The sequence below is a fragment of the Callorhinchus milii genome, unplaced genomic scaffold (genome assembly GCF_018977255.1).
Source record: "Callorhinchus milii isolate IMCB2004 unplaced genomic scaffold, IMCB_Cmil_1.0 Scaffold23, whole genome shotgun sequence".
NCBI classification, from domain to species: Eukaryota; Metazoa; Chordata; class Chondrichthyes; order Chimaeriformes; family Callorhinchidae; genus Callorhinchus; species Callorhinchus milii.
In genome coordinates, this window is record NW_024704764.1 from 2,477,096 (window position 1) to 2,503,032 (window position 25,937).

General features: G+C 43.6%; 1 protein-coding gene and 1 non-coding gene across 2 annotated transcripts in view; one reads left to right on the forward strand and one right to left on the reverse strand.

Annotated features, from left to right (window-relative positions):
* LOC103190206 (phosphatidylinositol 5-phosphate 4-kinase type-2 beta) overlaps positions 1–25,937 on the reverse strand; it is a 35,351-nt gene that overhangs the window by 5,057 nt on the left and 4,357 nt on the right. Inside the window, exons 2-8 of the mRNA XM_007910909.2 lie at positions 18,742–18,839; positions 17,661–17,757; positions 8,698–8,850; positions 7,664–7,810; positions 5,106–5,144; positions 3,182–3,295; positions 1,806–2,061 (exon numbers count right to left, since the gene is read on the reverse strand). Coding sequence (XP_007909100.1) covers positions 1,806–2,061; positions 3,182–3,295; positions 5,106–5,144; positions 7,664–7,810; positions 8,698–8,850; positions 17,661–17,757; positions 18,742–18,839 — 904 coding nt within the window. The remainder of the gene's footprint in view (positions 1–1,805; positions 2,062–3,181; positions 3,296–5,105; positions 5,145–7,663; positions 7,811–8,697; positions 8,851–17,660; positions 17,758–18,741; positions 18,840–25,937) is intronic.
* On the forward strand, positions 10,133–10,206 carry trnag-ccc. Its single transcript has one exon. It is a non-coding gene; the product is annotated as a tRNA-Gly (tRNA).

Genomic DNA, 25,937 nt, shown 5'->3' on the forward strand with positions numbered 1-25,937 from the left:
ACCTCCCACCGGCTCAGGTCCAAATCCCTGACTGTCCAGCGCCTTGGGACGTGCTCAAATACGCTGCTACATTTGCCTACAAATACTGTGAAGCGCGAGTGTGTGCATTGTGTTTGTGTATGTATGTACATTGTATGTATTGTAATTTGTGGGTGTGTGTGTGGTGGGGGGGGGAAGCGCAGATTCAGGATAGATCAACGTTGACCATCCCCAGCACAGACAAATCCCCTGCCAAACACCTGTTGTCAAGGCTTACACATGACATGAGTGGAGACGTCCAAGGGGCTTAACGGATGTGGTTTGGTACCAGAGCTTGGGGTGGGAGCCGAGGGGGGAATGGGAAGAGGAAAGATGGCGGGAAGTCCAGTCAAACAAAAGTTGTCCTACTCATTTGGAGATCTGCTTTTTTTTAAAAAAAATCGGATAAAAAAATTTAACATTGTTCTGTATATTTTGGCAATTTTATTAAATTAACAGAAACTTACACATTTGGTGCCAGTATCTGAAAGCTGAAATTGAGTATTAACATGTGAGGGATTAAGCTGCACGTAGAGCAGTAAACTCTCCAACGAGAGGTATTCCACATTGCTCATTGACGTGTCTGTAGTACTAAACATCAAACAACTCGGTCTTGTGTCACTGCCGATGTCCCATAGTGACTGCCACTGTTATAATAATAATAATCCTTGGATTTGATATAGCCCCTTATCATGTCGTTGAGCTGTCTCAAAGCACTTCACACAATATATTGTAAAGCGAATCGACTGTGTATTTGTGGGAGAAACGCAGCAGTCAATTGCGCACAGCGGCGTTCCACAAACAGTAATGGATTGAGTGACCCAATTTTCTTTGGAGGAAAACGATCCTCCAATCGACTAACAACCGTGTTCCTACTTATTGCTACGTAAACAGAGCCATTTGGAGTTCGGAAACTTGCCTAAGGTTTTGGCCCAGCTGAGAATCAAACACGAGTCCTCTCGCTTGCCAGGAGAGCGCGCTAACCACTACGCTACGGGACACCACACTATAGTGGAAAATAGGGCACTTTCCATTAGTTTTGATGGTGCAACTTATTTTCTTTGCCAAACGCAACAAATATGTGTTGAAATGAATGAGAAATAAATGGACAACTGGAAGTAATAAGACGCAATTAACACTTACACCCGACTCTGATGGCGTGCGACATTCCAAAAGTGTGAAGTACTAAATAATTTAAAATGAGCAACTCACGCACTCGAACCTCATTCTTGATTAAAGCCACCTTTCGTAATTTAAAATATCCACAACCTAACAGCTAAAGTTTTCCTCTCCCTTCCAAGTCAAAAGGTTTTGGATTCATGCCCCACATTGGGACTTAAAACTCATATAGTCTAGGCTGACACTGGGAGTGTACTGCAGTGTTGGAGATGCCATTCTTTGGTTAAAACATTAAACCGAAGCCCCGACTGACTGTAAAGGTGAGCGTTAAAGATCCATGGCACTATTCGAAAACAGATGAGAGTTTCTCTTTCCCATGTCCGGGCCAACAATCCCCCAAATAAAATTGGTCACTTGTTCCATGGTGGTTTGTGGGACCTTGCTCTTGTGCAAACTGGTTGCTGTGTTTGTCCATAAATACAGTCACTACATTTTACAGAATTCTGTGGGAAGCCCTTAGATGTTTGTATCAAGTGAAGCATTATTATTAATATACAAAGGGACCCTATCTGCCTCTCAGCCAAGACTGTACACCCATAAACAATGTGAATAGAAATATCCTTAAACAAAGTGTCTTAAACACTGTAGTATTAGAAGACAATCCTTACAGTCATAACTCTTTATGGCGTACACATCAACTGTTGGGTCAAACTCTCCTGGTCCGAAGATTCGAGGAAAATTCAGCATGTTCCCAGGGCTGTCTGGGGGAGTTCCGTAAGAACCGACCAGGGCTCCCATCCCATCATTCTCAGACTCCTCATCGTCACCTTTCTCCTCCACCTCCATCTCTTCCTGCTCGGCACGGTCTACGTCGTGAATTCCAACTAACAGGCTGTAATCCATGATCTTCATCTGTGCCAAAAACTGTAAAATATTCAAACAATTTAAGTCAGACCTAAACACACAAGCATGCACTACATAAGAACATAAAAAATGCTAGACGAAAAAAAGACCAAGGTCCATCTAGTTTGCCTTCAGCCTAATCTAATCTGTGTTTAAATGAATCAACATTTTGTTTAAAGGAATCAACATTTCATTATTCGAAAAGAGAAGTGAATTTCTCTCTCCCAGTATCCTGGCTGACAATTCCCCAGATAAAATCAATCACTTACTTCATGGCTCTTTAATAATTTAAATATGCAATTGCTGTGCACAAATTGGCTGTGGTGTTCACCTATAGTCACTACTAAATCCTATGAAGCATTTTGAGACAAACTCCTGATACGCAAGCCGGAATATCAAATGTAAGGATAAATAAGGATGGTCATGAAAGGTCCATTTTTTTTCATGCAAATGCTCAGCTTCTCTACGAGTGAAAGCACTATGTACAGCAGTGAGTAAGGCAAACCAGATGCTCGGCTGTATTAAAAGGGCAATATTGAGCCGAAATAATGGGGTAATCCTGCCACTTTAGAAATGGTGCAACTGCATGGAATACTGTGCGCAGTTCTGGTCAGCGCAATATAAAAAGGATATTGCAGGGATTGAGTGGATACAGAGGAAGGCAACCAAAATGATTGAGGGGATGGAGGGACTGGACTAAGAGGAGCGATTAGATAAACTGATTAGATTAGTTCACACTGGAGAAGAGAAGGTTGAGAGGTGATATGATTGCAGTCTTTAAGATTCTGAAGGGAATAGATAATGTTGACCACAATAAGCTGTTTTATAACTTGTACTGAACAGTGGAGCCAGAGGACACGGCCTACGATTCAGAACAAATCTGGGAAAACATTAATTCAGTGAGCGAGTAGTAAACTTATGAAACAGGCTCCCTAGGGAGACCATGGAAGTAGAAAATGTCATTTGGTTCGAGAACAAATGAGATAGATTTCTGCTGGAAAATAATATCTCAGGATACGGCATACAGTTTGGAACACGACATGTGAAGTGACCACCAGGAGGTTGGAAGGTGAACAAGGTGGAACTTGGGTCTTCTTTCCCCTAGCAAATTCTTATGTTCTTACAATAATAAAACAATTACCTCAACGTCTCGCTTCAGTTTGTCAAGAAACATCTTCTTATTTTCGTCTCCTATTTGAATCCGCTGGCCTTCGTTCAGAAAGTCATTGTCCTTGAGTGTCGGTAGCTCTTTGGCCTGTAATGCAAATAAAAGATTTGATGCAGGTGATCAGAGAGATAGCACACAGCATATCAATTCTGGCAAAGGGAAGATACTACAATCCATACCCATGCCTTAAGGTTAACCTGCAGCCATGAAAAGGGCGATTAACAAGAAGCAGTTGGCAAGTAAGGTTGTTGCAAAGAATCGATATTTTTTGACCGATAAAATCAACGCTTATTTTTAATTATATCCCCCCGCACCCACACTCGCCTTTTAATCGAGGTTTTCAACTGCAAAAAAGAGTCTTTTTAAAAAAATGTTACAGATCAGGTTTGATATCGAGCACTATAATAATAATAATCCTTGTCACGTCATCTAAACATCTCAAAGTGCTTCACAGAATAGATTGTAAAGTGAATCGACTGTATTTTCACTAGTTTCATGTGTGGCCAGTCTCTTGAGTTTTATTCACTTGTGTTGTGTCTTATTCACTATTTTGCGGGTCAGCATTTTGTCTGCTGACTTGTACTAGGGTGTGGTGCAACTGATGCCAGGATTTGGAGAATTTGTTTTTAAACAAAGGTTTGTTAGAACATGCAACATCCTATCTGGTTAGAGCGTGACTGAGGCAGAATCTGTTTGAACATTTAAAATGGATTTACATAAATATCTGAAAAGAAATATAAAAGTGCGTGTGTGTGTGTGTAGAGGTAGAAGAATGTCTCTGTTCAAAGCTAATATAGGAACAATAGGCTGAGTGTCCTCTTTCCGTGCTATAAACTTCAACAGGCACACAAGCATTTTGACCAAGTGACCATTATTCATGTGACAGACCTGACAGTGAGTGTCCATGCCAAGCCTGATCCTGTCCTCACCTGACATCTAACACTGACTGCTTCCACTCAGGAGCTCTGGCCAGTGATCTGCCTCAAGACCTAGTCCTTTGTCCAAGTTACCGGTCATCTTCCCCCCACCCGCCCACTTGGCTCCCAACCCACCTGGGGTGCCAAGCCAGGATTGTTAAGCGCCTTGGGTCGTCTTCCTGATGTGAAAGGCGCCACGTGAATGTAAATTTGTACAGTATTGTAAATAGTGGATTCCTAACAGCGTTAGCAGTATGTGATAACAACATTTCTGAAGAAATGGTGACTATTAGGAAAAAGTGACCTTCGTGGGCCGGTTGTGTAAGATACTGATAAAAACTTCTGAGCCAGTGAGCAAACAAAATCCGTACATTTGTATCAGTGTGTAACAAATTCAACACCATGTTTCAACTATGGAATGCAAGGGAGGTAGGTACTCTGTGTTTGAGACCTCAGCAATGCCTTCTGTTGAGATCTCCAAAGGATTACTGGGGTTGGGAGTAGCAATGAAAGCACAGAGCCTTTTCATACTGACATACAATACAAAATTAAATTTGAATGGCGCCTTTCATGTCGGGAAGACGTCCCAAGGCGCTGGATGGGACAGTCAGGGTTTTGGACCCGAGCTGGGAGTCGGGATCGGGGGGGGGAAGGGGGGTGAAGCAGGGAGGGTGGCCGAAAGCGCGGTCGAAAAGGAGGGGCTTGAGACATGCCTTGAAGGGGCCAAATGACTAAGTGCAGGAAACCGGGCGGTGAGCTCTGCAAGCTGGAAGGGTACCATTACACTGACGTTATACCCAGACCCACGGTATACTGAAGAGTAGTACAACAGGGTCCAACCACATCCTCTCAAAGCAGTTTCTAGATCAATGGCTGCGCCCTCGTTAGTCAGATACACTTGTCAGATAACACAGAGAATGTGGGTGAAAAGTCTTCGGGTATATATATAAAATGAGGTCTTAATGAAGAGATCACTATACCTTTTCCTTGCCACTGGCTTCCCTCGAAACTGTTGAGCCCTAAAGGAAGCAAATAACAAGAAATAAATATCGTCACTGTTACTTCACACCACGTTTCTGCTAACTCGACACAGACCAAGATTCAGACCTGGAACTTGCCTGTTTGTTTGGCTATAGAGCTGATGGCTTTACCCACTAGGGCACTGAGGGAGCCTGAAAACATTCATAACCCATCTACATCTTTATTAAGCGAGACAGGAAACTGATCTAGATACAGATGTGATACAGTTGGAAGATTTCTGAACAGGATAGGATGGACACCTGTAGACACTCAGTGCGTGCAGTTTCAGTTCAGTGGAGTAACATTCAGTTCCTGTTCAGCTGACTGACTTTTTCACTCCCGCTGTTTATAATTTGCTCCTCAGAAATGCAGCCAAGTGAATGGTTTGTAAACGGCTCTCAGTCGCGCAGTCTCGAGTATGGCTTTGGTTGCGATGGACAGTGCTAAAGACACTGAGAGGGTTCGAAAGAATTAATTGCGGGAAACTCTTTCTGCTGATAGGAGATTCGAGGAGAAGAGGGTGTGAATTCAAGATCGAGATTCGGGGAGTAAAAAGTTGTCAGGATGTAGAAAGATTAAGTTCGCAGGTACCTGGAACTCCCAATAAAATATATCCTCAATAGTCAACAATTTGTATTTATAAAGCGCCCTTCACGCCGGATGGCGTCTCGAACGCTTAATCATCTTTGGAACTGACTTCCACAATGTAATATGAAAATATCTGACTTCACTGAAATAGATTTCATTCAGTTTCCTTCTGAGCACTTCCTGTCATCAAACTAACAGATGTGAATCACATCCACATTTTTGTGCCAACGTTGAACAGGAAATATGAGTTTTCAGAGTTTCTAGCCACTGTAACCTTTTATCTCACCGACTTTAATACTTTCAATAATTGTAATACTTGCAGGAATTAGGTAGGCGTCCCTCCAGGCATTCCATTCCAACAATCTGGATGCAAGGAAATCTCAGCTTGGTTTAGGTACACTTAAGCATGGTGATGGGTGTTTGCATGTGCCAGACACCCAGCTGATAAAAAAAACTCACACACTGCTGTTTGGTGTGTCCTTTTACTCAGAGACAAATGTAACAACAAAACCACAGAAGTCTACAGCATAGGAGGCAGACAAGCCATTTTTCCGATTGCACCAGTACTGGCTCTCTGAAAGAGCCATCCGTTTTGTTCCATTCTCCTTCCTTCTCTCTCTCACACCCTATTCCTCCTTTTCAGATATTTATCTAATTCCCTCTAGAAAGCCAAAATGGATACCAGTACCTACACCTATCAAAACAATTTTCCTAACCTTCTCTAGTAATTACCTTAATCTTGTGTTCCAATGACTGACTCATCAACCCGTCAAAATCATTTCTTCCTATTTATGTTATCAAAATCTTTGATCATTTTTAAAAAAAACTATTAGCTTTTCTCTCAACCATTCGATTGGCATCAATCAGAGCAACGCTCCAATCAACTGCACCCTTGTAAGTCTCCCGTCCTGCAGCCATTAACTGAGGCCGCTCTTCACACAATCAATTGGTTTTAACGTCCTGACAGATACGCAGATGCCTTTTCTACTCTTTTCCTTTGCATCCAGTATATTTTCATCTACAAACAATATGCCGGCTTGTACTTGTGCTTCACACTTCAAGCCAATAAGGGTACTTGTGGAATTTACACCAGACTCGCATGTCTTCTGCTCTGGGACCTACCCTGGCGTGGGGCGCAATATAAATGTTGTTGTTGTCCTGCTGGATGATGCTGGGAAGTTCATCTTCTTCACCCTCCTCTTCCTCATTTTCTTCTTCAGATTTATTTGAAAAAGAGTCTTCTGAAGTGAACTCTACTGATAACAGAGATGATGACTGTGTCCCCAAGTCATCCGCTCACTTACTCCAGTAGGCGTTTCTGGCTTTGTGATGGGTGAAGCTGGTAATTCCAAGCCTCTCCCCTCCTCCCCCCAGTGCCCGACAGTGGGAACTCTTGCTGCTTGTTAATGTCAGAGGGAAAGAAGGGTAGCGATCTAGCTGAACTCAGTCTTTGGTGATGTACATCGGGGGAGCCCATTAGTCCATTTTCAGACAATTCAATCGCCAAATCCATAATATGCCATCTGGTCCTCTTGTTTTGCAAAGGTTCCAGTGGATTGTCTATAGACTGGTGGACGCTACCTTGCCCAGCAGAATTGGGACGTAATCCAGGGGTAACAGAATTGGGCAAGCAGCAGAGAAAGGTCAAAAGCAAAACTTTGCTTCAGGGTAGAAATCCCATGATACAAACTGAGAAGAGAAGGGAGTTTCTCCCAGTGTCCTGGCCAACAATCCTCCAGATTAGCTAGATATTCACATCATGCTTGTTTGCTGCACCTTGCTGTTGCAAATAACTGCTGCATTTAGATTTCTTCCCAAAAAAATGCAGCGCTACATTTGACAGTAATTAACTGTGAAATGCTTTGAGACATTTCAACATGATAAGATGCAAAAATATAAGCTGTTCCTTTCTCAATCACATGTAATTTACCTTCAGATCGTACTTCCTGTGCACATTGAGTCTGTGACTGAATACATTTCTCGTGACAGTCATGTAGGTCTCCACTCCATCAACTGTTAGCCGGTACATGCCCAGGAACTGGGGGAGAAGCGTGTTCCCATGACATTCCACAATATACTGGAGAAACACAAGGGAGAGCATGTCAGCAAAGCAGAGAGAAGCTAAACAGTGGTGTAGTGGTTAGAGCACTTGCCTCACAAGCGAGAGGACTGGGTTTGATTCCCAAGCAGGGCGAAACGTTGGGCAAGTTTCCTTTCTCCACACACCTCTGTTTAGCTAGCAGTAAGTAGGAATCCGGTTGTTAGTCGATTGGTGGATCGCTTTTTCGGGGGTAATAATCCCTTAAAAATAATAATAATAATAATTTGATCACTCAATCCACAACTGTTTGTGGGACACTGTTGCGGGTAATTGGCTGCCGCATTTCGCAATGCAAAGATTACTATTATTATAACAGAAATACCGTAGTTTTATTGCAGTACTAAGTTTGCAGTATTAGAAGCAGCATTAAAGTGACATCACCAGGTCAAAATCTCCCCCCCGTTCCACCCCCCTCGGCTCAGGCTCCCAGTCGGCCCTGCGAAGCACTTACATTTGCATTTGATATGGCACCTTATCACGTCATTGAGACGTCTCAAAGCACTTCACATAATATATTGTAAAGTGAATTGGCTGTGTATTTTAGGAGCGAAACACAGCAGCCAATTGCACACAGCAGTGTTCCACAAATAGTCGTGGATTGAGTGATCAAATTAGTATTTTACTTATTTATTTGAAGGGATCGTTACCCCGGAAAGTGATCTGCCAATCGACTAACCTCTGACTGCTCGGTAAACAGAGGCGTGTGGAGTAAAGAAACTCTCCTAAGGTTTGACCGCGCCTGGGAATCGAACCTCTTGCTTGCGAGGCGAGCGCGCTACCCATTACACTACAGGACTCTGCTTCCCATTGCCTCCCGCTCTTCACCGGCACAATTGTAAAGCACACCAACTCCTGCTCCCCACCTGGTGGTACTTTTTTAAAACACTGTGCATCTCCGCCACGTCTTCACTCGAAATAGTTTTAATGACGAATCTTTTGTCGTACGTGGTGAGGAACCGGACTCCCATTCGGTTGTGTGAGTCGCTGTGTATGGGTGCACTCCGCGTGACCGAGTTCTGAAAGAAAGAGCAAACAAGTACATCACCCGGGGGATAAAGAGTGGCACGAATGTCCGTGGATTATGATTCCTACCGTCTCAAGCGTATCAGAAGAGACTGCAGAAATTGAACCAGAGAAGCGACTCAGGGAGGTTTTCAACACTGAAGGGTTTTGACACCACCACCAACAACAAGTCACATTTGTGTAGTGCCTTTCATGTCAGGAGGGTATCCCAAGGCGCTGGACAGTCAGGGATCCGCACCTAAGCCTGCGGAGGGAGGAGTTGGGGAGGCAGTGAGTTTGCGTAGTCGAGCCTGGATGTGATGAACGCATGGATGAGGGATATCATAAACAGGGAGAAATTATTTTGACTGGTCAGTGAGTCCAGTCCGTAAGTCATTTAAGGTAATTTTCAAAAGATCAAAGGGAAAGGTTGAGAGAATTTGTTTTACACACAGTCACACAAACAGATACCGTACACAGACATGGTTGTGACAATGTGTAATGCCAGTAGAAAAATGTATGTTGGGAGGGGGGGGGGGTAGAATGGGACTAAATGGGGAGTGCTCTTTCGCTTTTTGAGAAGCAGCACAGCCATAATGGGCTGAAAGGCCTCCTCCTGTGCTGTGAATAAAGTAAATATCTACGGAGCTTTGGTTCGAACCTTTTCTGCAGCATCAATTATCTTAAGATAGCACTGAAATCTTAGGCATTCCATGCAGAAACATCCAAAACGTGCAGCTGCTGCGGCAGATGGTGATAACCAGGTAATCTATACATTCACATCAATATCCCAGGCCATCGCAAAAACGATGGCGGTTTTATTCTGGGGTCTCGTTTAGCACAGGAAGCGGCACTTTGGTAAATGGCAAAGCAGAATGGTAAGCAGTGTCTGTTTGTTTCACTGACACCTATCTACATACACATCTCTGAGTTCATTGTCAGTATCAGATTATAGAAAGCACTTTTTTTTTAACCCCAATTTCTCTCCCCTCCGCCAAACAGGACCAAGCTTCAGAGCTTGTGTACAGTACGTTTAGCCCTTTCATCAATGCACAATCCCTTGTATACATATATAAATAAAAAAAACAATGAGGTTCAGTCAGTCAGAAACATCCTTTATGCTTCTCCATAATTTATCGTAGGAGTTCAAACTTGTGCTGTAAAAGGTTGAATGGACTAAAACCCATAAAAAAGCAGCAATTTGATGCAGAAAAAATAATTCCTGGTCAAATCCACCTCCCAAATCCACTAGCATTACAGGAAGGGGCACTGTTTACCTCAAGGACATGTTTATACTGTCCTGTAGCTTAGTGGTTAGTGTGCTCGCCTCCCAAGCGAGAGGACCCGGGTTCGATTCCCGGGGAGGGCGATAAATTAGGCAGATTTCCTTACTCCACAGACCTTGTTTACTTGCAGTAAATAGGAACCTAGTTGTTGGTTGATTGGTGGATCGCTTTTCCAAGGGTAATAGTCCCTTCAAAAATAATAAAATAAATAAAACAATTTGGTCACTCAATCGATGGCTGTGTGTGGACATAGCTGTGAGCAATCGGATGCCACGTTTCGCCCACAAAACATAATCAATTCACTTTACTGCGAACCGCTTTGAGACGTCTCGAAGACCTGATAAGGTGCTATATCAAATGCAATGATTATTTATTATACCGTGTATTTGCAGCAATCAAAGTAAAACTGGTGGTGGGGGGAAGCCACCTCAACGCAAGAAACACAGCAGAGATTCAGGTTTGAGATATTTCCAAGCCTGGAACAGAAGGAAGCCGTTCTACCCATCCAGCCTGTTCTGCCAGTTTCTTAGATCCTTTTAAATCTTTTAATCCCATTTTCTTGCTTTCCCACCACCCCCAAAAAGAGGATTTTGAGTTCACATTTTGAGTTTGCAGTATATGCGCCTTGGGACATCCTCCCGACGTGAGAAGCGCTATACAAATGTAATCTTGTTGTTGTTGTATGTCTTGTGGGGCAGGGGGAATGTGCTTCTTATGAAATATTAAGCCCCAGTCCCACCTGCCTATTCAGGTAGACATTAAAGATCCGGCTACACTTTGAAAAGAGACGTTGCCCTGGTTTCATGGCCAACAATCCTCCAGATCTTTTTGATTCGTTCACTTCATGATTTCTGACAAGAGCTAAGGGCCCTCCCAAATGAGCTATGCTTACACAGGCTCGGACAGTCATCACTGCTGCTTGTTAAACCAACTAATAATAATTATAATCCTTGCATTTGATATAATAATATTCCTTGCATTTGATATAGCGCTTTTCACGTCGGGAGGACGTCCCAAAGTGCTTCACAGAATACACTGTAAAGTGAATTGACTGTATATTTGTGGGCGAACGCGGCAGCCAATTGCGCACAGCAATGTCCCACAAACAGTCATAGATTGAAAATGACCAATTTATTATTGTTTTTGGTTTTGGAGGGATTATTATTAGGCTCTGTGTGGAGTAAGGAAACTTGCCCAAGGTTTCGCCCTCTGCCTGGAATTGAACTCAGGTCTCTCGCTTGCAAAGCGAGTGCTCTAACCACTGAGCTACAGGACATCCTGTAGCGCTTTATCGCATTGTTGAGACGTCTCAAAGCACTTCACAGGATATACTATGAAGTGGATTGACTGTGTACTTTGTGGGCGAAACCAGCCAATTGTACACAGCAGTGTCCCACAAGCAGCCATGGAGTGAGTGACCAATTTTAATTGGTCAATGATGCCTTCTTTTTTCTTCTTTTTTCAAATAGTTAACACGGACCTGAACAGGCAGATGCGACCTTGGTTAACGTCTCATCTGAAGGATTGTACCTCCGACAATGCAGCAACCACATCCCCCCTCCCCCCACTTCGTACCACATTGGAGTGTCAGGTTGGACTATGTCCTGACGTGGAGTTTGAACCTAAAACCTTCTAACTCAGAGACGAGAGTGCTACCACTGCGCCAGGCTGACACATGACAGGAAGCGGGATCTTGGCTTCATCAGAGCGGAGGGTGGGTGGGCTGCACTGCGCCTGAGCCAAAGACAATGTTGGTAAAGCATGAGCAACACCTACTGCAGAGTCAGACAGTGCAGTAACAGTGGCATCTCATTTATCTCGCTCTAAGCAGCAGGTTAGGAGAGCGTTTCGCCCACAAAATATACCGTCAATTCACTTTACGGTATATTCTGTGAAGCGCTTTGAGACGTCTCGGAGACATGATAAGGCTATACTAAAATGCAAGGATTATTATTATTATTATTATCATCATAAACAAAGCCTCGGTTTACCCCACACAAGCCTCTTTCTCCATCAATCACCATTTCCACCACAACAACTTGCATTTATATAGTGTCCCCTCACGCAGAGGAGTATCTCAGAGCGCTGAATCCAAAACACTAGCGGGAGCAACAGGGCTTTAAAAAAAACTCTATCCTCACTGCCAGCTTGCCCACAGCAGTCTAAAGACACTCACAAAAACCGCATCGTACCCATAATTCTCATGTAGTCCTTGGGACAAACCAAGAGGGAATGCTAATCGCCAGTTGTGATACAGACCGCTGCTATACATCTACCGTACTCCTTTGTGCTCAGAAACAAAGGGCTGATCATTGATGCTAAATGTCCGACTTGTGTAATGCATTCAAGATGACCGGGTTTTACAGCACATGCAAACACATACAAGTCAGCAATGGTTTAATTAAAGCACACAAACACGCACACGCTGATAATGCTCAAGTGTTTAAATAAAGGCTGTGCAAGGCAGGGCACTTACACAAGCCACTCACAAAATAGCTTTGACCAAAACTGATGTTTAGCCACTAAATCAAGTTACGCAGCCTGTTTGGAATCCTGGCTCCAGCATTGCCAAACCACAAGCAGAAACCCCTGGATATACAATGGAAGGAATTCACCTTGTAAGGAGAATGTATATTGGAAATCGTCATTAATAGAAAGCGCTCCTGCTAGAATATGCATTGCCAGCAGGTGACGCGGAATCTGTCTATTGTCATTAAATTAACCACATTTGGGACAATTTGAAGGTGAAAAGAAAAGCGAACTCTTTCTCCTGGATGATTATTATAATAAGAATCCTTGCATTTGATATCGTGCCTTATCACGTCATTGAGACGTCTCAAAGCGCTTCACAGTATAAGCTGTAGGTGCAGTGACTGTGTATTTTGTGGGCGAAACCCGGCAGCCAGTTGCGCACAGCAATATCCCACAAAAAGTCGTGGAGCAAGTGACCAATTTTAGCTGAGGGATTGTTAGTCCGGACACCGGGAGAGACAAATTCCCTTCTCTTTTCGAATAGTGCCATGCGATCTATAATATCCACCTGAATAGGCAGGTGGAACATTGTCTCGTCCCATTAACATCTCACTCATCCAATTATATTCAAAGTAAGAAGTTATATTTTCTAGAGTCTGGTCAGATGAGTGGTTTGGCCTATGAGCAGAGAATGGAGGAACTAGGATTTTTTCAGCTGGAAACGAGAGTAGTTTAGGGTCTGGCTCACTCTTCCCGTGTCGAGATCCTCTCGCTCGTTTTCAAATCACTTAATTCCCTCGCACCTCCCTACCTCTCCAACCTGCTTAAACCCCACTCCACCACCCACTGCATCTGCTCGGCTGGCTCCGGCCTCCTATTTGCCTTACGCCTTGCCCCCTCCCTCCCCACCTTCAAATCCTGTCTAAAGACCTTCCTTTTTGATCGTGCTGACGGTCGTTGGCCCATTCCCTCTCTCCCTGGCTGACACTGTGAAGTCCTCCTGGACGCTACCCCAAGCAAAAGCAAGTGGTTAATGTCCTTCTCCCCTCCTCTCTTCCTCCCATCACAGATTTCACTCCTTCTGCCCAAAGTGGGAAATAACAGGGAGATCATTCAGGAATGTCTGACGGCTGCACAGCACACAAATTACAGCTGAAATCTCCATCTCGCTGGACTGATAAGCATAGGCTTCTGACCTGGGGGTTAGCAGCACTTTAACAGCAAGTTCCAGTCAAAATAATTGGCTTTTCCCGACCTGCCATTAAGAATTTTTGCAGCTTTCCGGATTAAATATTCAGTGAGCACCGTACAGTAAAGTCCTGTTATTGTAACTTCATTGTTGTGCTTCATTGTAACATGGGTTCACTTCCAGTGGGGCGTGAACCCCAACATTTACTTACCAAAAAACCCTCTCTAAAGCTCTCTCTCCATGCACTCACTTTTCTTTCTTTACCCCCCCTTCCTGCCAATTCCCCCGTCTTGTTTTCTCTTCCTCTCCCCATTCCTATCCCATCCTCTCTTTCTCACTGCAGCTTTATTTATCAAAAATACAGGGAGTTAATTTCAGTTTCCAGTACTGGTTCTCAGTCGGCTAATCTTCCCGCAATTTATAGGTGAGAAAAGCAGTACAGCTTAGAAAACTACCACAAACTGAATGAACCGTGGCTTAAAAGACGTTTCTGGTTGGCTCATAGTTTTTGCTTCGCCACAGATGTGCTCTGATACCTTTGATCTCTCAGCTGTACCAACTGTCTCCCAAGATATTTATCTGTGGTGTTAATAATGAATTATTTCAGTTGCTAATGCCTTTAGAATAAATGATTGTCCCTCGTTCCTTCCGCTCCACCACCGGTGGCCACGCCTTCAGCCACTACGCCCTGAAACTCTCTCCTTCAATCCCTCCGCCTTGCCCCCTCCCGCCCTCCTTCCCCACCTTCAAATCACGCCTAAAGACCTTTCTTTTTGACCATGCTTATGGTCACCTCCCCCCTCCACCTGGCTTGGAGTCAGACTCCGCCACTGTCAAGCGCTCCAGGACGCCACCTCGTGTGAAGGTTGCTATATACATATTGTGAGTTTTGGGCTGGCAAATGATTGTGGATAGATTTCAATTGCTCACTGCCTATTAAGCTGTGAATTAATTCATTGGGATGCAACAGCCTCCCGTTGCTGTCAAATCTTCAGAGAATTTGAGTTTCAGACAGTCTTTGTTGTATTGGAATTGGAAAAGCATTGCTCATTATCAATAATTCAGTAAATCTAAACTGTACAATAACAACAACAAATGTTACTTTGCAGACAGCTGACATTCTCAGAGCTGGGGACCTCTAATACTCTGTACAAATGTTAACAGTATTTTACAAAATGCACTAGAGATATCTAGTGGCAGAACACCATTACTACACGTTCTCACCACCTGCCTCCCCTCTCCAGAATTTAAACTACTATAATTAGGCTTAAAAGTCAAAATGAGGTGTTCCAAAATCTAATCTGTCACTGGGAGCAAAGATTCTTCCCACATGGCTCTCCTGTTAACCATGCAAGCCAGAGCCCTAGCAGTTAGGATGATCCTAGTTGAACAAGCAGTGGGAAGCTTCCCAGACTCTGCTCTTTTATGCAGTTTTAGCTGATTGATCTTCAGCAGATACCTCAACGCACTCCTTGGCTCTGTCACCAACCCGTGCCTAGTACTCTCTGGAATTAGGTAGGCCGAGTGCATCCCTCTAGGGAAAGAATGCATATTCCAGACATGGAAAATTTCATGTGGAGGTGGCTTCAATATGTAGAACTCCGTAGGCAAGTATCCTTACTCCTTGCCTCTGTTTATCTAGCAGTAAGTAGGAACCTGGTTGTTAGTCGATTGGCAGATCGCTTTTCTGGGGATATTAATCGGTTGCAAAAAAAACTTTTGGTCACTCAAAACACGACTGTTTGTGGGACACTGCTGTGGGCGATTGGTTGCCTCGTTTCCCTCACAAAATACACAAATCAATTCACTTTACAGTATATTCTGTGAAGCGCTTTGAGACGCCACAAAACCGTGATAAAGCGCTATATCAAATGCGAGGATTATTATTATTTTATTTATTGCACTGTCATCACTGTGCACAAATCACTACACTACAAAAGTAACTAATGTATAATAATAATCCTTGCATTTCATATAGCACCTTATCACGTCGTTGAGACGTCTCAAAGAATATATTGTAAAGTGGATTGACTGTGTATTTTGTGGGCGAAACACGGCAGCCAATTGCGCACAGTAGTGTCCCACAAAGAGATGTAGATTATTTTTGGGGGGAGGGAGTGATTATTATCCCCGGAAAGCGATCCACTAATCGACTAATAACCAGGTTCCTACTTACTGCTAGGTAAATAGTGGCGAGCGGAGTAAGGAAACTTGCCTAAACTTTCGCCCTGCCTGGGAATCAAACCCAGATACTCTTGCTTGCGAAGCAAACGTGCTAACCACTATGCTACGGGATTCCTGTGAAGCGCTTTGAGACATCCTACCAGGATGAAAGGAACTATATCAAGTGCAAGGATTTTTTTATATATATGAACTGGCAGAGCATAGGTGTGATTCCCTATACATTGCATCAGTGTGGTTGAATTCTGATTTATGCACAATAATTTTCTAATGAAATTCTATGGTGAAACTACATCATGCTCAGATCAGGATTTCTGAAGGTGGTTTTCTAGAACTTGGTTTGGTTTAACACTGCTTGGAGGACACAGCCATTTATCTGGGCTCAAGTCCTCCAGGATCTGTGCCTAGGGGATAGAAATGGGTCAACACTGAGGCTATTTATCTCCAAGCTGCTGTCTGCATTCAGCCATTACAGTGGGGCTTTTCAGTAGCATGTGGTTAGCAGTTGGCAAGTCTGGAGCTAAATGTAAGAGCTCAAAAATCAAACGGCTAAGAGACACACATGCCCTATTCATTTTAACCCTTCGTCCCCACACCAAGACGTTTTATCAAAAAAGAATTCAGCCACTGTGCCTCACCCCACCATCACCACCACCCACTAAATCTAGCCAAAACAGACGGGGCCAATGTTCTCGTGCTCTGTAAATGCAGTGAGTTGTCTCATGGAAAATCACTCAAGAATGTGATGTGCAGGGTCCTCTCCTGACCCATCCTTTTCGATGGTCCCGAGTATTTTTTTGACGCACAAACAATACAGCATTGAATATCTAGATGTTCAAGGGGAGAACTCAACAGCTGTCTAGAGGCTACGCCATGGGGGATAAGTAAACCTAAGCCAGGCTGACCTGAAGTGACCTTCAGAGCTGTACACAATGTCGCCCAGTTTGTAGAAAGCACTTGTCCCTTGAGTTAAGAGTCTCGCAAACACCAAACAGCAATGTTCATGGAGTCGTAAAATATTCACAACACAGGAGACCATTCAGTCCATCTTGTTTGGGTTGGTTCCCTCTTGCCACCCCCTCCCCCCCGCCGTTATTATTTCAATCTCATTTTGTTCGCTATATTATTATTTTACACAAATAAGTGTCCAATTCTCTCTTACATGGTCTCTGGGAAAACTTCCTACGGGGGTGGCGGGGGGCTGTCTAAGAGCTGGCTTTGCTCAATTAATCAAGCCCAAATCAAATCCATACGAACAAGCACCCTTCACAATGTAATCAAGAACAACAACAAAAACTTTTACATAGCGCCCTTCACATGTGGTAGTGTCCCAGAGCTCCAGTGAACCGTATGATCTAGTCAGTTGGGTCAGACACAGTAATGTCACAATAAAACCAATTGAGAATCAAGACCAAAGAGGGGATAAACAAGACCATGATCTGTAATACTTTGTGCCATTTCTACACTGCAGATGTTTTTTTTTTAAAAAAAGCAGTTGACAATAGCCCCAACAAACCTTTATCTCCCTCCAGTTCCCTCTGGCGCAGATATCCCAAGCACAGTGAAGACATTGAAGAGATATAATCTTTGGATTTAGTAATTTCAGCTCACGGATAGTCACAATTTAATTTTCAGACACAATTAAAAGCAGTTCTATAGAAAGTCTACACTTAAGCAGCAGGAAAGAGAAACCTACCTGGTAATCTTGATCGTCAATAGAAAACCGCTCCCGTAGATTCCTAAACACCATGGGGCAGTATTCCTTAAATTTGAAACGGCTTGGAAGATTCTCTCTGAAAGAAGCAATGAAGAGTTTGGTCAATTCAACATTTGGAGCATGTTAAACCATCTCTTGTCACGTGCCTACGAATCAATGGAAGTTGATAGATCTGTGCCATTTCAGTCTCCTCCTTTCCCTCCTGTGCAGGAACATTGCCGTGTGCAGAATGGGGAATTTGAAAGTCAAATTTGGTGCCATTCATGTACAACTTCCCCTAATTTGTTGTTGTTATCAGGTGACCACAAACTAAGATTGGGTCATACTTTCTAAACAATGGTGATGAAAGAGTGAGCCGCACGTCTTTTTCCAATGATTACAGCTCTTTCTCCTTTCAATTTTAAGCACAAGACAGATTTACCTGTAATATCTTTCAATGTTACTCCACGATTCCCCAACAAGAACCATCTTATTGAGGAAGAGATGGAGGGAAAATCTTCAGGCTCGATCTGAAGATGGCGGAGTGATAGAAGAAGGGTGTTTCAGTGTTTCGGGGCATAGTTGGCAAAAGGCGTGGCCACCGATGATGGAACAAAGGACACGAGGGACATTCAGGAAGCTGGAGCCAGTTGAGCGGAGACAGCGGGCAGTGGGTTGGGGAGTAAGTAGGTCAGAGACGTAGGGAGTTGCCAGGACATGAAGGAATTTGGAAACTGTATTATCAACACAAGATCAAATGCCACATTTTAATATAAATATATTTTTTAAATCAGGATATTTTGGAAAACAGAATCCAAGATATTTTTCAATGCAAAAAGAACTCAAATTCATTTGAAACAAACAAAAAAAGAGCTACAGCATTACAATCTAACTGACCCATGGAAGCTCCACACATCCTTCCATGCTCAATAAAAAGTTCAAAGAAAATGACACAAGGGTACATACTTTATGCATGAAAGTTTAATAATTGAATGCAGCCAGTTTAAACCATTACATTTAGGAGCATCTCTTTTTTTATCTATCCAATAAAATGGAGGAGAGTATTACATGCTCCACCTACTTGTTAAAAAGATGATTATCCACTTTTATCTTGCTGTAGGCTTTGAAGTCGTCTGGCATCAACATAACAGGAATCTGCACGTGGCTAAGTTCATTGATCTGAAAGGAAAAGTTAAATGATATAAATTTATTTTATGGCAGTTCACGTTCGTTTTAAGTTTTTTTAAAAAACCATAAGGTCAACAACAATGATTGTCCACCACAGCACTGTAAACATAAAAACAAGGAAAGAAAGGCAGGTCGCAGGAAACATCGTGAACTGATGTGAAATCGATTTTAAAAGTAGTAAAAACAAGCTGCATCAATTTCACCACTATTTTATTGCTTGCAGTTCAGCCTTCATCAGTTCTAAACCTTATGAAGGAACCCGGTTGTTGGTTGATTGGCGAATCGCTTTTCCAGGGGTAAAAATTCCTTTAAAATATACATAAATAAATAAATTGATTGGTCACTCAATCGATGACTGCCTGTTTGTCTCCTACTCTTACCTCTCCACAACCCTATCACCCCCATCCTTGCCCGATGTCACTGGCTTCCCATCACTCAGAGGATTCTGGTCCTCACATTCAAAGGCTTCCACGGCCTTGCTCCTCCCTATCTCTGTGACTTCCTAACCCCCTAGCAACCTGTCCGTTCCATCCGCTTATTAGGCTTCAGCCCGCTTCACAGCCCCTGCCTTGCCCGACCCACCATTGGCAGGCAGGCCTACAGCCTCTCTGCCCCTACCCTCTGGAATGCCATCCCACAGTCCCTCCGCCTCGCCCCTTCCTTGCCTCCTTAAAGACCCGTCTCAAGACCCTCCTCTTCAACCATGCTTGAGGTCACCCTCCTACCCCTACCCTTCCTGTCCTCCACCACTTCTGATCCCAACCAACTTGGGTGGGGATCCCTGACTGTCCAGCGCCTTGGGATGTCCTCCTGACGTAAAAGGTGCTATACAAATGTAATTTGTTGTTGTTGTTTGTGGGACACTGGTGTGTGCAATTGACTGCTGGGTTTTGCCAGAAAATATATAGTCAATTCACTTTATAGTATATTCTGTGAAGCGCTTTGAGACGTCAAAGATGTGATAAGGCGTTATATCAAATGCAAGGATTATTATTATAGATCGATTCTAGTCTTACTCTCAGTTGTTGCTTTTGACACTTGTATCTTTTATTACCAGTGCTCCAAGATGCTATATAAATGCAAGATATTATGGGAAAGAAAGTTTTTTTAAAAAAATTATACCTTTTTCCAATTTTACCTCCAGATAAATCAAGACTGGCTCAACATCAAATAAGAATCTCAATCATTGGGTAAATGGAACCTCTGACAGGCGTTGAATAGGCTTTGCCTCATTAAAATGGATTATAAATGTTATGTTTGAGCTCAGCAAAAGAGAAAGAACTGATCACTGGGGGGGGACAACGATTCTTCCAACTCGGCTCCTATTACCTCTCGAAGCCTAATCGGTCGTGTGCTCCTACCTGGACAAGCAGAGGTAGCTTATTATATAGTGCTCTCAATGGCAAGCTTAGCCATTTAGCTGGTTAAACTCCAAACACATACTCTGGGTTCCCCAATCCTTGACTCTCACCAAGCTGAGCCCAATACCAAGAGAAAACTTGTGGCAGCGGCAGAGCCAGCGGTTGGGAGGAGAATAATAATAATAATAACCCTTGCATTTGATATAGCGCTTTTCACGTCGGGAGGACGTCCCAAAGCGCTTCACAGAACACACTGTAAAGTGAATTGACTGTATATTTGTGGGCGAACGCGGCAGCCAATTGCGCACAGCAATGTCCCACAAACAGTCGTAGATTGAAAATGACCAATTTATTATTGTTTTTGGTTTTGGAGGGATTATTATTAGGCTCTGTGTGGAGTAAGGAAACTTGCCCGAGGTTTCGCCCTCTGCCTGGAATTGAACTCAGGTCTCTCGCTTGCAAAGCGAGTGCTCTAACCACTGAGCTACAGGACTCCAGGATGCAGCGCGGAGAGTGGAAATAATGCCGGGTCTGACTCAAGACCTACCTCTTTGACCGCCCTTTCAGACATCTTTCCCTTCCCCATCTCCCTCAGCTCTCACCCCCAACTCGGGTGTCAAGCCAGAATTGTCCTCCTGACGTGAAAGGTGCTTTGTCAATGTAAATTTGTATTGTATTTATAGCTATCAACGGAAGCTCCTTTTTTTTTTAACATCCCTCCCCCCCATTCCAACTGAAAGCTGCAAAGTATTTATGAGCACTGATCACCCAAATGGCCATTCTTCAAGCATGACCCTGAGCAACAACAACGTGCATTTATACAGCGGCCTTCACACCGGACTGCGTCTCGGAGCACAGTGGGGATCGGCAAGGTATTCAGTGGGATGACCTTATGATCCAGACCAATCCTATCCTTCTCCAACTTCCACACATGTGCACCGTGCAGGGAAGTGGGGAGAGGAAAGTATGAATGAATAGGGACCTTGGCTGATTCTCAGCCTGGAGTCCTGACTGCCATCAGCTAAGTCAGCACAGTCACAGGATCGCACCTTAACGCGTATGGCTGAGCTGAGCCATTGGGTGAGGAGTAATCGTGTCTGTTTTGCGTGACTTCATTCCATTCGGTACTGTTTTCAGGAAGCAATAGCAGTTAGCACACCGACCTCCGGAGCTTTCCACATCACTGATACAAGATGGAGGTCATGGAATTTTTGTAACATAATTGCCACAAAAGCAGAGAGAGAGAGAGAGAGAGAGAGAAATCATTCGCTCTCAAGCACCAGCATCCAGCCCCCGCGCGGGGCAGGTGATTTTATCCGACCCGAGACCATTTCCATCATTCGAACTTGGGCTTTCTCCCTCGCTGGGGAACGTCCTGTCGTGGCAGCGGCAGGAGCGGGCGGTTGGGAGGACACAGCACGGACAGTGGAAAGAATGCCGGCCGTTACTGCAGTGTGCCGTGGAGCTGAGGGGAAGGCAAGTGCGCCTCCTTGTCCACCGCGTCTTTGAGGGGGCGAGTTGGATAAGGTTGTTGTAGATCCCTGATGAAAACTCACGTGGATTGTGCCTCGATCACTTCATTCAACATTAGAAAAACCCTCTGTGCAAAACAAAATCCTCCTCATCTCCCTCTTTGCTCCTTTGGCAATTATCTTAAATCAATGCCCTCTAGTCACTCCCTCCCTATCTATTCTGTCAAAACCAGGAAGAACCTCTGAACACTACATATAACTAACTGTTCAACCAATAACTACAAATGAGATTTAATAGTCAAATTTTGCACCTCGCCACAATTTAACATGACTACCACAGTGAGCATTCTGCAGCAGTGCTGTATCACTCAGCCTTTTGATAATTCCTACCACTAGTGGATTAACAACAGATTGCTCAGACATCCGAACATTTGCTCCTGTAATAAATGCAATCTCATGACTCAACGCCCAGCAGAGCTAAATATATCACAGGTCACACTTCCGTTAACACTAACCATCCCGTTAGTTTTTATAATCACAGGGGCAACTGGGGGACTGAGATTCTTCCTACCCGGCTCCGGTTAACCCTGCGAGACTTGATGGGTGAGGTGGTCTCCCTGGAGGAGGAATGTTAGCAAAGAAAAGTTGTGCGGTTTTAGCTGGTTAAAGTCCAGCAGTACCTCGAAGCGCAGAATCCATATGGCCTTCAAGAGGGAACTATATAAATATCTTAGAACTGTTGTGTTTGTGGTTATTTCAAATGTAACATCTGCTCACACCCGTTTTAGAATAAAAGGTTTAGAATACAAGGTAAATGCAAAAATACATACTTTTACATTCACTCTCAGTAAGCCACATTAAGTCTTTTCCACATTAAGTTTATTATTTTTTAACATGATTATACTGTGTACGTATTAGGATTTGCTAACCTTGCTAATGGGCAAAGGGGGTTTGGTTTGACTATCAGTTTTTTTTTAAATATTAAGCATTAAAACATTGTTTGCAATTAAAGGCAGTAAATTTCTTTGGATTTATTGTGTGGATTTATCCTGTCAGGATGCCTAGTGCCATGTGGGGTCTTGAGCTCAGAAAGTCTGGAAAGCCCAGAAATACATGGGTATGAGGAAAGGATAGGTAACACCTCCCGACCTCTCCGACCAGCTTACCCCACAACCCGCTGCCTCCAACTCGACTGGCTCCGGTCTACTGCATGTCCCCCGTGCCCTCCGTTCTACCGTTGGTGGCTGCCCTTTCAGCCACTACGCCCTGAAACTCTGCAACACCTTTCCTGTACCCCTCCGCCTTGCCCCTTCCTTCCCCATTTTCAGGTCGCGCCTGAAGACCTTCCTATTCGACCGTGCCTACGGTCACCTCCCCCTCCCCCTGGCTCGGAGTCGTGCTCCGCCACTGTCAAGCGCTCTGGGATGCTGCCCTGCATGAGCGGTGCTATATGAATGCAAGTTATTATTGTAACTGAGACTGAGAGGATTGCTCTTGAGGGAGCCAGAGCAGACACAATGGCCTTTTTCTGTGCCATAAATTTCCATGGTTCTAATTCTATCTATTTAGATAATCAATAGTTTGGAGATTTGTAGTCGACTGGCTTTCTGGGGCTAATAATGCCATCAAAAAATAATAATAATAATAATTGGGTCACTCAATCCACAACTGTTTGTGGGACATTGCTGTGCGCAATTAGCTGCCGTGATTTGAGTACAAAAATATACAATCAATTCACTTTACAGTATATTCCATGAAATGCTTTGAGACATCTCAACAACATGATAAGGTGTTATATCAAATGTAAGGATTATGTTGTTATTATTATATAAAACCTGGGACATTCTCTAATATATTCCAACGAATATTTTGGCTCTTTGTCAGTCCCCACCACACACACACACGCACATACCAGAGGCTCATAAGCTCAGAAATTGCCATGTTTATCACTGTTTGTATAACACCTCAGGTGGGCATCTGCTGCAGATAAAAAAAATCCGAAAGCCTTTTTGAATTAATGCTCAAGGGATATCCGAAAAGTTCCAGCGATTATACCAATAATTATTTGTAACGTTTGTTTATTGCTACCCTTCACCAATTTTCTCCCATCTTCGTGCTAATAATAATAGTAGTAACATCTGATTTTAACCATGCTTAGGGCTAAAGATATGGTTAGAATCTGACGCGATTTTCTTCCATTTGATACTGTGTACTGGAACATCAAAACATTTCAAAGCATTTCACAGGGAATTGCTGTAAAGTGAGGCAACAGTGCATTCTGAAAGCATTGGTCGTAATGAATTTGCACACAATGCCACAAACAGCCATAAGGTTAATGACAAACTGATTTATCTAGGGGAATTGTTGGCCAAGGCATCAGGAGAAACTCCCTTTTCTTTTTGAATAGTCTTTAACATTCACTTGAATAGGCTTTAGTTTTACAACTGATTTGAAGAATGGCACCTCCGACAATCCAGCGCTCCCCTCTTCTCCCCCCACCCCCAGCATTGTGCTGGAGTGTCAACCTGGACTATGAGCCCCCAACTTAATTGAACCTGCAACCTTACTGACCAGACCCATGGGCAAAAAGTTCTACCAACCGAGCCACATAACGTCAGACTCGTTACATACTCTTCCTTTCTCTCAGCCCCTGAAAGCAATCATTTGAAACTCCAGAAAATCAATTGAACATTACAACACACTATTCTATTCCAAACAGCTGCATTTCAGAGATGGCACAGGAATCATTGTGCTCCTTATAGATTTGGATCATCTATACTTATCCTCATAACCTTCATTCCTAACTCCCATGATGGGTCAGTTGATAATCCCACTGTCTAGTGTGAAACTCAGCATTATAAAGCCAGAAAGTCCAAATGTTGAATCTCAGCTGGGACATCAATGCTCTTCCATTGGCTTTGGTAAACAAGGGGGGGAAAAAAATCACCCAAATTCCTGATCTATCTCATTGCGTCTGTTAGAAGGCGTGTATGTATGGGGTCAAGTGAGGATGTCAGCAGGTTTGGCAATGATGCTCCTTGTGCTTGAATAACCTGCTAAACACTACTCTGGGCTCTAGGAGCAGGAAATGCTCTACCTAATGAGTTTGTATGATAATAATAATAATAATAATCCATTGTAAATAGAATATATTGTGAAATGGATTGACTGTGTATGTTGAGGGCAAAACGCCAACAGATTTAACTGGACACTACATTTAAGGTCCCCACCTAGTCCTGTGTCTCACAGTTCGGTAACTTAGATTAAGGGAAATGATTTAAGGAATCAAACTAGACCAGACCGTCAAGTGCTGATATAGAATTAAGAAAGCGGAGGAAGGAGCAAGACAAAACTGCAAAGGGCAGCAAGAAATGAAATGGAGATACTTCAGAAATAGGAGGACAAACGGTTGAGGCAACTTGGAAATTAATCTAATACTGTTTTGTTGCCAGTTCTTAAAAGCTAGAAGGTCCGCTAACTCAGTGAACTGGCAAGCGGTAAACCTTATGATACCTGCATGAGTCAAAGTTTGATCAGATACAAGAGGACCAGGATCTTGAACTGGATCTCCTGAAGGATAGGAAGCCAGTGGAGTTGGGCGAAAATGGGGGAGATTGGGTCACGGAGTTTGGTGCGGGAGAGGACACGGGCTGCAGAGTTCTAGATTATCTGCAGCCTGTGGAGGGAGGAGTTGGGAATGCCGACAAGCAGGGCGTTTGCATAGTCGAGCCTGGAGGTGATGAAGACATGAACATAGGTGATGTTGAGTAACAATTGGGTCTCAATGCAAGAATCCTTGAAGTGAATGTTACTATTTAAGCCAGTCAAACAGAGAATATTGCAATGGTCAGCAAGGACAACCAAACATGGATATAATGAGGCTCTTTTCACCTGCTCTCTAGTGGGTATCCAAATGGAACCGCACATGTAGGCAAGAGATGTAACACCACATCAGTAGTGGTCATGTTGAACCAGACTCCAAAATAAAGATAGCATTAGGCAGAAAACAGCAAGCGCGTGTTAAGATAGAGAGAAGTTTCTGTGTTCAAGGCCCATAATCGGGACTTTGAACTCAAATAGTCTAGGGTGAAACACTAATGCAGTGGTGGGAGAGTACTGCATTGTTGGAGGTGCTGGATGAGAATTAAATTGAGGTCCTGTCTGTGTTTGTTCAGGTGGATGTTAAAGATCCTATGGCAGAACTCAAAGAGCATAGACTTTCTCCTGGTGTCCTGGCCAACAATCCACCAAATAAA